The sequence below is a fragment of the Panicum virgatum genome, chromosome 8K (genome assembly GCF_016808335.1).
Source record: "Panicum virgatum strain AP13 chromosome 8K, P.virgatum_v5, whole genome shotgun sequence".
NCBI classification, from domain to species: domain Eukaryota; kingdom Viridiplantae; phylum Streptophyta; class Magnoliopsida; order Poales; family Poaceae; genus Panicum; species Panicum virgatum.
Genome location: NC_053143.1, coordinates 37,669,402 through 37,684,125, shown reverse-complemented (window position 1 = coordinate 37,684,125; position 14,724 = coordinate 37,669,402). Strand labels below are relative to the sequence as shown.

Sequence of the window (14,724 nt, the reverse complement as noted above, 5' to 3'; positions counted from 1 at the left end):
GAAGAGGGGGGCATGTGTAATACGTGAGCTTGATGGGAAAACATATGTTTTAGAATTAATATGAACTGTTAATACCTCTTTGCAAAGAGATAATGTTGACTTGAATTCCTAGCAACTACTGGTAGCTAGCAGCACGGTGGTCGCTGGCAACAGGCTGGCAGAGGGAGCCTCCGACGCGATGTGCCCCCGGTGTCGTGGCACTGCCCCGACGTGAAGGGATGTCGAAGATGGATGGACGGACGATTTCGTGATGATGATGGAGTAAAGAAACGCGATGAGATATAGGGTCCGCATGACATAAAAACTCATGTTACCATCTATGTCTCACATTAACCTTCCTTAAAGATGCAAAAAAAATGGCAGCAGCATAAGCGTGACAACACGACCATAGTTGTATTGTATTGGTACTATTGAAAGGGATAATTGCTTTGAAAAATCTTTGGAACGCCCTGCACTACGACACGACCATAGTCTTTGTCCGAGATTCCGAATCACAACTTTTTGAGTCCCAAGAACGTCATGCAGTACATGCAGCTGCATGAAGCACACTGGATTCTACTCAAAAATAATTGCTGAACTCAATCAATCCATTTCTTCTGGAGCAACCAAACGTCAAGATAGGGACGAAAAAATAATGATGATGCGCAGAGTTTCACATATTGCAATCTATTGCAAGACCATTGGCACCTTATGATTGTAAGTGTGGGCCAATGAATACACAGACGAATTAATGTGAGAGAAATATCCGCTAAAGAACCAATACTTTCTCCAAACAAGAATTATCATCATAAATATTGCATATTCTTGAACAACTTTAGTTATACAAACTAATCTGATGGTGGTCAACAAAGAATTATGATTCTATGGGCATATAATAGTTCCATACAAGTAATAATCACTGGGATAAAGGGATAAAGGGTAAAGCACCGAACCCTACAAATAAATGTGACTATTATTAGCTCAATCTAAATAGATGCATGGGAAAAAGCAGGGAGTTAGTCATGTGAGGAATCAAATAGCATAGATAATTATTAACATTATTATCCCCATCTAATCTTCTATAAGTACACACTAGGCATGGAACACAAATGTGATCGATACCTCTAAAGAAGTATAGAGAAAGAGAAGAGAAAAAGATAAAGAAGCACCAAGATTGAATGGGTAAGGAAAGTAGAAAAAGGAGAATAGAAAAAGAAGGCAGGAAAAATGAGAAAATGAGGGCAAAAGAAAAGGACAAAAGTGAATTTATTGGTTTAGTCTATAAATAATATCATTAGAATGAGAAAAATATTAAATTATAGTTATGTCCCATTGGACATTTGACATCTTTCATATATTCATGAAAAAATAGAAGAAGCGGTTCTACCAAACGGTTTTCAAAACAGCTCTATATCCATAAAAAAGCTGCTCCATCAAAGAAGCCACAACTGAAATTATTTTAGCCACAGATACAGGGCTGAAGCCCTGCTAATCTATCTCAAAGTCGATTGCCTACAGTACAAAATCAAATGATTCAAACAAATGTACGTTGTCGATGCTCCTCTTCGCTCAGAAAAAAAAAACCCTGAGGCACAATACTAAATAGGAAACTTCTCCATTAGATGCATCAGATGCGATACACACTAATCGATTTCAAATATACCGAGGAACAAAATAGAAGACAGAGAAATCAATAAAAATTGCTAGAGAAAATGAAAAATAAAGAAAAGAGTTAGAAACAACAACAAAAATATATATGGAACTATCTATCACCGAGATGACAAAACTCTAAAGTAGACCAATATATGCAGTCATATAGGCTAAAAATAAATAAATTATGCAGAGTGGGAAAAATAATAATAGGTTCGGTTAAATAAAAAATTTAAAACATATATGCATTAACATAGCACGCATATATATAAGTTTTGCATAACATTTATTTACCAAAGCCAGCAGGAGGCCTCAACTTATTTTTTAACATAACTTTTTTTGTCTAATCTATGATCATTTTTATTTCGCTCCGATGATGAGTTAGGTCTAGATCTGCTATATGCTATTTAAGTGCTCTAACAACTACACTAGATATATTTTTGCTAAATATTAATCAAAATATTGCAAGATACAAATCGAACTCCAACATCTAAGTTACAGATTGTTGGCAAACATAACTATCAAATACATATAAATATATTTCATAATTATAAAAAACTTTATATGAATACAATTATGTAAAATTTGCTCTGTATTCAAGGTGATCCAAAATTGAATTTAATCCTCAAATTTAGATTTTGCAGGTTTAAGCACTAAAATATGCAACTATAATATAGAATAAAGCAACATAAAAAGTGATGATTGATATGAACTCCTATGCATAAAAAGTTGCAAGTAGTATAATATTCAACAAGAGCAAATGAGAGGTAAATAAATTACAAAATACATCTCTTCTGTCAATGTAAATATTTTTAAAGAATTAAATAAAAAACTAGCTACCCGCGCTATTAGCGCGGGCCACCTTGCTAGTTCTTTTATAAATAGCAGTTAACCGTCCGGCCTATTGACGTTGGCTCTCAACTCTGGTCCACCCACGCATCCAGAGATTCCAAACAAAATCCTAGACCCAACATGGTGGTGATAGGCCCCTCTCGTGCTGGTACCCAAGCCTAAAGTTGCTTTTCATCTACGCCCGCCGAAATTTCGTCGAAATAGCACCTCTTGCACTTAATTGCTTCGACGAAATTTCGACGATGCCGTGCGGATAATTTACGCGCCAAATCACCGATTATATAAGCCGAGGGCATAGAAGCAACAATAAACATACACAGCCACAACGGCAACCATTACAGAGAGCCAGCTAGCTTGATTACGTGAGTAGGGGCTGCAGTGTGCATTCATGGCGTTATCTGTGGAGAAGTGGGTAGGGTTCGGGTCGGCCATGGCTGGCTTCGGCTTGCTTTGGTCGAGGATGCCGGAGCACGTCCATGATGAGGCTAGGTACATCATCAGTAGCTTGGTTCCCATGGTGATGTCCTACTTCAACCCCTATGAGCAGATCACCATCTCCGAGTACGGTCAAGAGAGGATCGGTCGGAACAAATTATTCGACGCCGTCTCCACCTACCTGAGAAGGGCGTGCTTGGATCATGCAAGCAAGCTCAAGGCCGAGCTCCGCAACAACAGCAAGTACGACGACCCGCTTATCAGTCTGGACGAGAACCAGGAGGTCGTCGACAACTTCGAGGGAGTCCGCATGTGGTGGAGGCTGTGCCCCAAATCCGCCAAGAACAAGGGGGGCACCGTCATCAGCCTCTTCACTGGGGACTCCGACGAGCCTCGGTGCTACAGGCTGGTGTTTCTCAAGCGCCACCGCACACTTGTGGTCGACTCCTACCTGCCCAGCGTTGTCCGGGAGTGGCACGAGCTAATCGCCACGAACCGGCAGAGGCTACTGTTCACCAACCACTCCCGAGATGGGAAGAGCCATTGGATCAGGGTCCCGTACAATCCCCCGGCGAAGTTCGACATGCTCGCCATGGACCACAGCAAGAAGGTCGAGATCATGGAGGATCTCACGGCATTCCGTGAGGCGAAGGAGTACCACTCCAAGGTCGGCAAGGCATGGAAGCGGGGATACCTCCTGCATGGGCCGCCGGGCACAGGCAAGTCCACCATGATCGGGGCTATGGCCAACTTCCTCGAGTATGATGTCTACGACCTCGACCTAACATCCATCAAGGACAACGCCGAGCTGCGGAAGCTCTTCCTTGATACGACGGACAGATCCATCATCGTTATCGAGGACATCGACGCGATCGAGGTCGAACTCACCACCAAGCGCGAGAGCAAGGAGGCAGCCGAAGAGAAAGACGACAACCACCAGGTGACGATAGAGCTGTCCGACAAGAATAAAGACAAAGGCAAAGTGACGCTGTCGGGGCTGCTCAGCTTCGTCGACGGGCTGTGGTCGGCCTGTGGCACGGAGCGGATCTTCGTGTTCACCACGAACCACGTTGACCGGCTCGACCCGGCGCTGATCCGGCGGGGTAGGATGGACAGGCACATTGAGATGTCCTACTGCCGGTTCGAGGGCTTCAAGATGCTCGCTAAGAGCTATATCACCGAACATTCACTATTCGGTGAAATCGGGCAACTGCTCGATGAGATCGACACAACTCCGGCAGACGTGGCTGGTAGCCTCATGCCGCGGGGCAAGAGGAACGGTGAAATCGATCGATTGCTCGATGGGATGAATGGGGCACCGGCAGACGTGGCCGGTAACCTCATGCTGCGGGTCAAGAGGAGGAGAGAAGCAGATGACTGCTTGGCACGTTTAGTGGAAACACTGAAGAAGGCCAAGATGAAATCTGCAGCACCTGCTATGGATTCAGTGGAAGAGGCGAAAGAGGACTAACCTAACGCACAAGAAAGTTAGACAGGGGGCCTGGTATATCATAAGGGTTGCTAGATCTTTGTCTTGTGCTATTTTACATAATTTTTGTGTTTGTTAGTCACTTAAGCTTGGATACCTCAGAACCTCAACTGCTACTTATGTTATGTAGACTTTGTCTTGTCAACCTTTCAAACTTTGATAATAACTAGCATAGTGCCCGTGCGTTGCTACGGGCAATATAAATTTTATATAGACCTACATGAGACCACCAATTTTATACTCTTTCACTCTATGTACAAGTCCCCAGAACACCTTCTCCGGCGAGCTCGCCGCCGCGGAGCTCTGCTCCGGCGGTGTTCCGCCGCCGCCCTGCGCGCCCGTTGCCCAGATCCGTCCGATCAGAGATGGACGCCCGCGATTAGAACCCAAACCGATCAGATCTGGACCACCAGATCGAGATCCAACGGCCTGTATCCAAACATACCGGTTCGCCTGGCGCTTTTGTTAAAGAGCCCCTCGGTTTTCTTAATATCAACCCGCAGTCCACCTCTATTCAAAAGTAATTGCAGTTTGGCCCAGGTTTTTACTCAGACCCCCCTGACCTTTCTAGATTTAGTACCCGCAGTCCAGCCCTGATGTTTTTGCGGGTTAGCCCCTGAATCTAAGGTTTAATTACGTTTGGGCCCTCGGTTTTTGCAGAAAACCCCCTGTAACCTAGTTTTTCTCGCAGATAAGCCCCTAGAACTTGTTTTAGGCCTAGATTTTGCGTTTTAGCTCCGTTTTAGGCGTTCTTTATACCCACGGGATCGTTGTAATGCATAGAATAGTTTTAGACTAGTTTAGTGTGCTGTTTTTATGTATTGATGTACTGTTTCTTAGCTTTTGTTAGTGTTTGCTTGTATGCTTATTGTGTGCCTTGCTTTTGGCCATGTGTTCGTGAGTAGACGTTGATACATCTGAGGAGCCCCAGTACCAGTACCCAGAGCAGCCATCTTCTGAGCAGTTTGAGCAGCAGGGGCAGTTTGAGGAAGACAAGTAAAACATGAACAACACCTATCACTTTAAATACATTTTCATACTGCATTTCATCAATACTGTACGCCTATAAGGACTTTCCTAGCCACTTTATATCCTTTATATATAGTGTATAATTTAGTTATAGAATTTAGTTATTAGAGAGACTTTGTTTAATCATGTATTTAAATAGAGAGTGAATAATGCTTGTATTTATGTATTTATCATGTATTTCTGTAACTCATGTATTTATCATGTAACTCGTGTAACGACGATGAGTAACGACGACGAGTAACGATGACGAGTAATTTCGTATTCGCTCTCTAACTCACACATTCGCCATCCCTCGACCCTCAACTCTAGACCTCGACCCTCAACCCCGTTCCTCGACCCGGTTCCTCGACCCCGTTCCACGACACACACACACTCACTAACTCTCTCTCTCTTTCTCTGTCGCTCTAACATACACACACACACTCTCTCTCAAACACGCATATTCGTTCAAAGAATTTTATTCTCCTGCTTCATTTAAGGATGGACAAATACTCTAACACATTTTTACGGTTTCAGTTAAGGATGGACCCCTTCGGTGATGAGCAGGCCGCCGGGCAATACATGTTGGACACAATAAACGAAGATACGAGGGTCAACACCACCCAGCCAATCGCTGAAGAAGATGCTCGGACAGCAGATTCGTTCCTGAATATGTCTGGAGATGCCGATGAAGAAGATGATGACTTTGTGCCGCCGCCCAATCAACAGCAGCATGTTCCAGTACGAATCTTAAAACTATATGCATGGTGACTTCGGTAGATTAGTTTTGCGATTAACATATCTTTTCTGTAATTTAGTTGACCTCCGCATCGACTTCGTTGAGCCAGTCAAAAGGGAGACGCCGGCCAACCAAGAAAACGGAGGGAAGACAGGTCATCAGAGAAGTGGATGCAGAGGGCTGTCCAAGTGCTCCAGAGGATGCTAGCACAAAATTTGTCAACCAATGTGGGGTTATTGTTCGGGCAAGAATTCCGATCACCACAAGACTATGGAAAACGACCAAACCCGAAGAATAGCAACACGCCGTGCCTGCACATCAGAAGGAAATGCTATGGGCAGAACTCAAGGATATGTTCACTCTTTCTGAAGGAGTTGACCAAGAACTTGTGAAGAAATGTGCCTTGAGAAAGATGGCCCTTGCCTTTGCAACTTTGAAGAAGAAGTTGTACACCAATTACATCAAGAAGGATAAGGTGCCGAACTGGGACGATCTTCCTCAGGTTAAACCATACTGGGAGGAGTTCAAACAATACAAACTATCAGAGGAAGCCCAAAAAAAATCCGAACAAGCCAAGGTGAATGCAGCAAATAAAAAGTACAGCCACCACCTTGGGGCTGGCGGGTACAAGAAGTCAGTTAAAAAATGGCAGAAGATGGAGCAGGACCTTATAGATAGAGGCATCAGGCCGGCGACTTGGGATTGGCCGGATAGATCCAAGTGGTGGTTATTTGCTAATGGCGTGACACTAAACCAGTTGGATGGAAGTTTGGTCGTGCCCGAGCATATGCAAGAAGTGCCCCGCGATCTAGTCGCTGCAATAGATGAGACTCAACAAGGAACATTCCATCCTCAAAGGGAGAATGATGAGCTCACAAGGGCATTAAAGAATCCGAAACACCCTAGACGAGCCCGCGGCATCGGCGTGGTCCCATGGAAAGTTGCTTGGGCCGGAGATCCCTCTTATAAGGCTCACCGAAAGAGCAAAGCAGAACAGGAAGAGAAACTTCGTGCCATAGAAGAAAAGATGATCAAGAAGGTTGCGTCCTTGGAATCTCAGATGGACGCCAGGGTCAATGAGGCGGTGCAGCTAGCTCTGAACCAAAGGGGCACTGCTGGGTCGCACCCGGATGTTGTGATAAGCCCGGCCTCTCAGCGACGCAGCAGCTCTGCATCCACGGCGGCGCCCGACGTACAAGCGGAACAGCAACCCCAGATTGAGCCAACGGCGGTAGATGACCAGAGGTATCCAGTAGATGATGTCACCATGCCGACACCGTGCGAGCTTCATGTGCGAGCAAGAAATATATCCATTCATGTCGCATACGGATCAGCCCTGCCCCAGAATCCTTCTACTACAATTCATGGAAGGCCGATACCTCCTGGCTACACCTCCATCACAGTCGAGCAGATAGTTGGAAACAATGAGGATCTTGAGCTCGACTTCATTGGAGGGGATGGAGAGAAGACATTGGGAGACGCACTGCACGGGGTCGTTCTATGGCTCAAGGCCGACATCAAACTTACTGCAAGCACAACGGCTCCCGTGCAGACCGATCGCCCGTCTCCGCGGCCTACCTCACCGCCGTCCCCACTACCACCTCCTTCACCACCGTCTCCGCCGGCGCAAAGGGCCACGAGTACTCCAACACCTCCTACACTAGAAAAGGGAAAGAAAAAGACAGCATCCCTCCCAGCCGCTGGACCTTCAAAGAAGAAGCAGAAAACGGTCGAAAGACAATTAACCTACGAGAAAACCACTGGGGAGTTGGAAGAGGAGACTGCTCGATATATAAAAGAACAATTGAAGCCTAAAGTCCCCCCGCCGAGGGAAAATGTACCTCTAGAACTAGGGAAAAAGCTTCTCGCAAACCTAGACAACCCACCAAACCTGAAAAGCTTACCCTCAGACTATGATTGTACTCTGACAAAGGCACACAAGGTGAGAAATCTGAAGAAAAAATGTGGCAAGACCATTCCTCAGCTTGGCACACAACAAAAAGAACTCGAGCCCCTCCGGGTGCCAGGGTTGCCACTCCTACACCCGACGGACGTACAACTCCAAGCGGACCTACAGGTCGCAATATTTCTTTCTGAAACTGGATTAATGCTAGAGGAGGCAACGGGGCATGTGGAGGCAAAAATCCCTATCGCTCGCACTATTACTCCATTCCAGCATGGAAAACCGTTTGTCACTGAGGAAGAGGAGAAAAGTCTAGGCACACAGATGTTCAATTTGCATATATGGTACCTGCGAATGGCAAAAGACGAAGGGAAAATGTTTGGAGTCAAGTATCGTGACCATGATTTCTTCCGCAGGGAGGATGACTTCTGGGTGTACTTCCATAATTTATATCACATTTACCATCGACAAGCCCTCGACGCCTCTATCATCACCATTTGGGTTTTGTAAGTATCACTTACATCTACATTAATACTTTTTGTTAACAAGAACATAATTATATGTGTGCATTATAAAATTTCTATTGCATCGTTTAGACAGGAGATCCAATGAAGCCGAAAACATCAATGGCACCATCAGATCGACTTCATGTCTCCTTTGCTAGTCAACCAGAAACTGATCAACGAAAGTTACAAGGAAACGTGCGAAAACATGTACGATTCGTTGACTAAGCAAAGTTACAAATCCTATATATTCATACCATACAACTTTGGGTAAGCCTTGATCGACTCAAACCTCTGTTATATTAATAAATAAATACTAAGTTGTCTAATACGATGCTTACAAACCGAAGAATCTCCGAAGAAGTTTCAGGATTTCATGTGGAGGCCGACGAGGTGGTAAGCATCGTACGTGACAATCTTTCACGAAATGTTGCCAAATTTTTATCACAGCCTCCACACATGATATCATGACATCTTGACAAGTTTCATGATTTTCTGACCTCGTTTGCTTTTTATATGATTTAAAAATAACTGGATCGCAAGTTCGTGGTCATGTTTCGTGAACAAGACGTTCGAAATTTGTGGTTTGTTCCTGGATACGGTCTCAACTTACACTCAACAACATGAATATCATTTTTCCATCCATTTTTTCCATTATTCGAATGATTTGCAGTTCAAATTTGAATTATCCGAAGAAATCCAATTAAATGGAACTAATTTACTAAACATAGCAAACTCCTCGAGAAACATGCCAAAATTGAACATGTAGTTCCAGGTAATGCAGGGACACACCAGAAAAGTTTGGGGGCAAGAAGAAAAAAAATAAAAAATGATTTGCCGAGTGCCTGAAAATGACACTCGACAAAGAGGCCAGTTTGCCGAATGTCGGGAATGGAACTCGGCAAAGAGGCATGTTTGCCGAGTGTCATGGCCTGGGACACTCGGCAAAGGTATTTTTTTGTTTTTTATTCCGCAATAGCCTAAACAAAAATAAAAAAAACACCTTTGCCGAGCGCCGTATCAACAGGCACTCGGCAAAAGAAACGATATATCCCCTCAATTCGGCCGCACGCGCACACAAACTGTGCTGCGCCGCCATCAAACTGCCGCCGCGCCGCCGCCACCGACCACGACCAGGTCGCTGACCACGCTCGCCACGCCGCCGACCTCACGCCGCAGGTCGTCCACGCCACCGCCCTCACGCCGCAGGCAGCCCACGCCACAGCCCGCCCCGCCCGGCTGCCGACCGCGCGCCCACGCCGCAGGCCGCCGACCGCGCCCACGCAAGCCGGAGGAGGACGCCCGACGGCAGCAGTAAGTTGTGAAATGCATGTCACCCAAATCAATCATCTGTCAAGCTCAGTGAACTAGGCTGTTTGCTTGTTGTTGATTGCAGTGAAAATGAACTTTGATTTGAAATGCACTAGGCTGTTCGCTTGTTGTTGATTGATAGCTCATAGTCATTCGGGAAGCTAATATTATCATTCACAGTCTCATTAGTTACAGTGACCCCATATTTATTGGGAAGCTAATAACCAGTCGATAGTAATTTTATTAGTCACAGAGGTTCCCTGCCACCCGATAAAGGATTCAATGCAGAAGCACCGGTGAATGTGTGCATGTCTCCGCACTCCAGTAATCGGACTTGGTTGTTTCAGATCCTGTGCGACTGTGTGCTATGCACTCTAGCTAGCTGTATTCAGTGCATGTTTTGTCTAGAAGCTGCCTACATGTTTCGCCTCGCCCGCAGCCACGGAATGAGCCACAAGGGCCTTGGATGCTTGTAAAGGCCGCCACAAGATCACCCAGGACATATGGCGAATTCCCTCCGGCAATCCACCAAGGAGCTGCCCCGGCCAGGCAGCAGCGAGCATGTCCGCAATCTTGTTTGTTTCCCTCTGTTACGAACCCGCTATGTCGTACCTAACCCATCCATGCGTGCTCGAACAGCTGGAACTAGTAGCCCAATTCTAGTCCATTTTAGCCCAATGATGCAAGTGTGTTGTCTATTTATAGTTGAAGACGCCAATTATTTTAGTATGTAGCTGAATACACGTCAAGTGTATGGGTCCACAGTGCCAATGACTTAGCGAGCCTTCAGGTCTGTTTGGTACAACTCAGCTTCACCAATGACTTATTTTTTCGGATTTAGCTCCAAAAACAGCGTTATCGATAGAGCTGAATCTGTTTTGATGAACCATTAGCTAAAACAACTTGTCTAAACGCATGTCATCTATGCACGTAACCACTGACCAGTTTACTCCATTTGTCCCAAAACAAATGTCACTATGATTTTCGTGTACTGTCCCAAAACAAATGTCACTTCACATTGGGATTGAGTAGGAACTGTCTGATTCGAATCAAACATGAAACCGCATCAATATCCAAAACTGATTTGCTCCCAGTTTTGGTCTCCTAGATCCGCCATTGCTGAGTAGTAGAGCATGGAAACTAACCTCATCTACGGATCCTCGGGTGGGATTAGGACCTATCCTCACCTATTAGATAGTAGGAATGTCGTGTAGATGCAATTGATGTTTACATTAGTCGTCGCTATATATGTTAGAGGATGGAGGACCATGAGTGGATGTACACGGGCCGCTCAAGTCGGGGTCAGGTCACCAACGAATGGATCGACAAGACCGATGCTTTCTTGGAATAGGCATTTGGCGAGGCTGCTAAAGGAGCGTGTATGATTTGCTGTCCCTGCTGCAAATGTGCGAACAGGAAAAGACAAACAAAGAAGGTCATGGGGGAACATCTTTGCGGAACGGACTTACGGCAGACTATACCCGGTGGGTCTACCATGGTGAAGCCGATCGTATGAGAGAGGAGGTGGTGAGACCACGCGTCGAGGATTATGATGCAGATGCCGGGGTAGCAGATATGTTAAATGACTATCACGAGGCACAGTTCGCTGAAGGACGTACAGAGGACGAGCCAGAGGCAACCGCAAAGGCGTTCTACGACATGTTTGCCGCGGCACAGAAACCCCTTCACGACTGGACAAAGGTATCTCAACTCGATGCCATTGGACGCATAATGGCTTTAAAGTCGCAGTATAGCCTGAGTCGAGACGCCTTCGATGGTATGTTGATAGTTATTGGCAGCCTGCTTTCGGAGGGTCGCATCCTGCCGAAGACCATGTACGAGGCACAGAAACTCCTTCGTGCACTTAAGATGCCGTACGAGCAGATACATGCTTGCCCGAAGGGGTGCGTCCTATTTAGGAAAGAATTCACAGAAGCAAAGTACTGTCCAAAGTGTAATTCCTCTAGGTTCATGGAGGTAGACTCTGATGATGGCCAGAAGAGGCAGCTTGACATCCCTATCACAATCCTACGGCATCTTCTGTTCGTACCAAGGATACAGCGGTTGTACATGATCGAGGAATCCGTGAAATAGATGATATGGCATCTACCTACGAGGTCCCGTGAGCCTCCCTCAGCGCCCGATACCAGCATACCAACGCCCCCTGATTTGACCCGAGGGGGAGAGGTAAGTAACTCTAGATGTTATCACTGCCTCTTCGTATTATGTGTTCAAATTCAAAGTAGAAACTAACAATTTATCTTAATCACTTGGGCAGGAACTGGACAGTGGTGGCGAGTGGAGCTGCTCACACACACCAAGTGAGTGGCATCCTCGGTCTTCTGTGCAGGGAACACTTCCCTAGGTTGGTCGAGTACGCCGGAGTGACGGGGCCAGCCTACTCGTTCGACCACTACGTTGCCGCCCCCGATGCTGAAGGCCGGGATGGCAAAGCCTTCAACAACAAGGCAGAGCGGGTCAGGGCCGAGCTATGGGTAAGTCTTCCTCACAGTATATTGCTTAATATATCGCATTCATTGGATTGTCTTCAAATAATAAATGAATACATCGTGTTTGTACGCAGGATTTCTATAGATGCGAGCCGGGGTACGAGGCCAGGGCGGAGGCGGTTGCTACCCGATGCTGCAAGAAGCTCATCGTGGACATGCACTATGAGGCACGCACCCAGGCCATCGTCACGTACCACGGGTCCATCTTGGGAGAGAGGATCCCCAAGAGTGAGGCAAGACTCCTGTCGCTGACCTGGGACCAGTACCTTGAGGTAAGTACACATCATTAACATCGATTCCTTTTGAGATTAAGTTGGCTTCATTTGATCTTCTGATACGTCCTGTGCTTGATGTCGTGTAGGTGATTCCTTACTGGTGCGCCTCGCATCCCAAGTGCTGGGTGCAGATGGTGGATAAGGCTCCGAGGAGTGGCGGCGGACGCACGACGTTGCTCGGGACAGCCGTTTGATGATGCCAGGTGTACCACACCATCAAGGCACCCTCACTGGATATGCAGAGTCCTAGGTAAGAGAATTAGTTTGTTTATTCTAACACTCAATTACGAATGTTTTCTAATCATCCTGCTGTTTTTCTTGCAGTCGGCGTCGCATGGAGGCCAGCCTTCCTCTATCTTCAAGGCATACGCTATGGCGCACAAGGGTAGGGTGACGTCCGACGTCGACTACAGACCGGAGGACGGGCCCGAGGCGTATAGCAACCGAAGTGTCCACAGCCGTCTCACAGAGCACACCTCGATGGCACGGGATGTCCATAGGCCGGACTACGATCCGACCACCGAGAACCTGGACGGATAAATCGTGATGAGGGCCGGAGGAGGCAAGCAGCATGGACGGTACTGGATTGCCGACGGCGCAATCGACTCCGCTGCTACTCCTACCCTCTCATAGATTCGGGCCAGCAGCACGTGCGCGAGCCCGGCCATACGTCCTCGGCTGGGCCCTTCACAGCAGCGGGTAGAGGCACTCTAGGTTAGTCCTGCTTTATTCATCGTTCATCGATTAGTACATGTCTTTCCTTTGCATTATTGTAACGTTTGGGTGTAATATTGTAGACCCAGCTGGAACAAGAGAAGCTAAGGACATGGAGGCGAGGATGGAGGCGATGGCGGTCCAACGGGAGGCTGAGTGGGAGGCCAAGCAGCAGAGGATGACGGCTCTTCTTCAGTACATGCAGGCCGCTACGGGCGTAGCTCCTCCACCCGCGCTGTTCGCTCCTCCACCAGTGGTGTCCGCTCCACGTCCGCCTCCACCTCCTCAGTTTTCAACTCCTGTGAGTAACCCAGTTTTAGTCTGTACGTTCATGCTTACATTCAAACCACAACACTACTTCAAACCTAGTTTACATGTATCTCACACGTGAAATTTCATCTCATTTCTATAGAATCAATCGGCGGCGTCGAATAATCTTAATGCGTCGCCACATCATTCGCAAGATTAGTGGCTATCTAGGTGACGATTGTGGTTTTCTTACGATTCGTTTTTACTTGACCTTGTGATGGACATAACACACTTATGGTTGTGATAGATATTGTGAGATATGCACTTGACCTTCTATTGGACATGTGATTCTTTAGTTGTGATTCTTATTGTGAGATATGTGCTCTTTGTGTATATATTGTGATATATGTGGTGTATTTGATGTATATTGTGATATATGTGATGTCTGATATATATATATGTTGTGTTTGTTTGGATGGAATGGAAAAAACAAATAAAAAAGGCTGTCGCTGGTAGCTTTGCCGAGTGTTGCACTCGGCAAAGGAGTCCTATGCCGAGTGCAATAGCCATAGCACTCGGCAAAGCGTCCATGCCCAGGCACCTGGGAACACGCTTTGCCGAGTGCTACGGCCAGAGCACTCGGCAAAGAGCAGGGTTTGCCGAGTGCCTAGTGCGTAGCACTCGGCAAAACCAGTAACTTTGCCGAGTGTCTTGTGCGTAGAACTCGGCAAAGGTACACAGTATACCGAGTGCTTGCTGCGAGGCCCTCGACAAAATCTGTACCTTTGCCGAGCGCCGGGAACGCACTCGGCAAAATCTTTGCCGAGTGCCCGTGAGATAGCACTCGGCAAAGAGCCCTCTGCCGGCATTTTTTTTACGGACGGCGGTTTACCGAGTGTAACACTCGGCAAAGCCTTTGCCGAGTGCATAAGGGGCTTTGCCGAGTGCCCCGAGCACTCGGCAAAGATGGCGTGTCTGGTAGTGTATGAGGCATGTAGGTGCCGAGGTCGTGGAAGCCAGGGGTGGCGGGTAGGTGGGGAGGGCCGGAGGGCGAGGATGAGAACGAGGACGAGCATGAGGAGGGAGACGATGCGAGGAGGAAGAAGG

General features: G+C 46.8%; 1 protein-coding gene across 2 annotated transcripts; it reads left to right on the top strand.

Annotated features, from left to right (window-relative positions):
- The first annotated feature begins 2,670 nt into the window (after positions 1 to 2,670).
- LOC120644551 (AAA-ATPase At3g28580-like) lies at positions 2,671 to 4,648 on the top strand. Of its 2 annotated transcripts, XM_039921197.1 has the most exons (2): positions 2,672 to 4,179; positions 4,264 to 4,648. In XM_039921197.1, exons 1-2 carry the CDS (start codon positions 2,870 to 2,872, stop codon positions 4,385 to 4,387), a joined length of 1,434 nt encoding a protein of 477 aa, XP_039777131.1. In that variant the 5' UTR covers positions 2,672 to 2,869; the 3' UTR covers positions 4,388 to 4,648. The 2 variants fall into 2 exon arrangements, with proteins under 2 accessions (XP_039777128.1, XP_039777131.1); XM_039921194.1 differs by having other exon boundaries at positions 2,671 to 4,648.
- Positions 4,649 to 14,724: the final 10,076 nt, after the last annotated feature.

Coding starts and splice junctions, on each gene's coding strand:
- LOC120644551 (XM_039921194.1), top strand. CDS start 2,870: ATGGCGTTATCTGTGGAGAAGTGGGTAGGGTTCGGGTCGGCCATGGCT.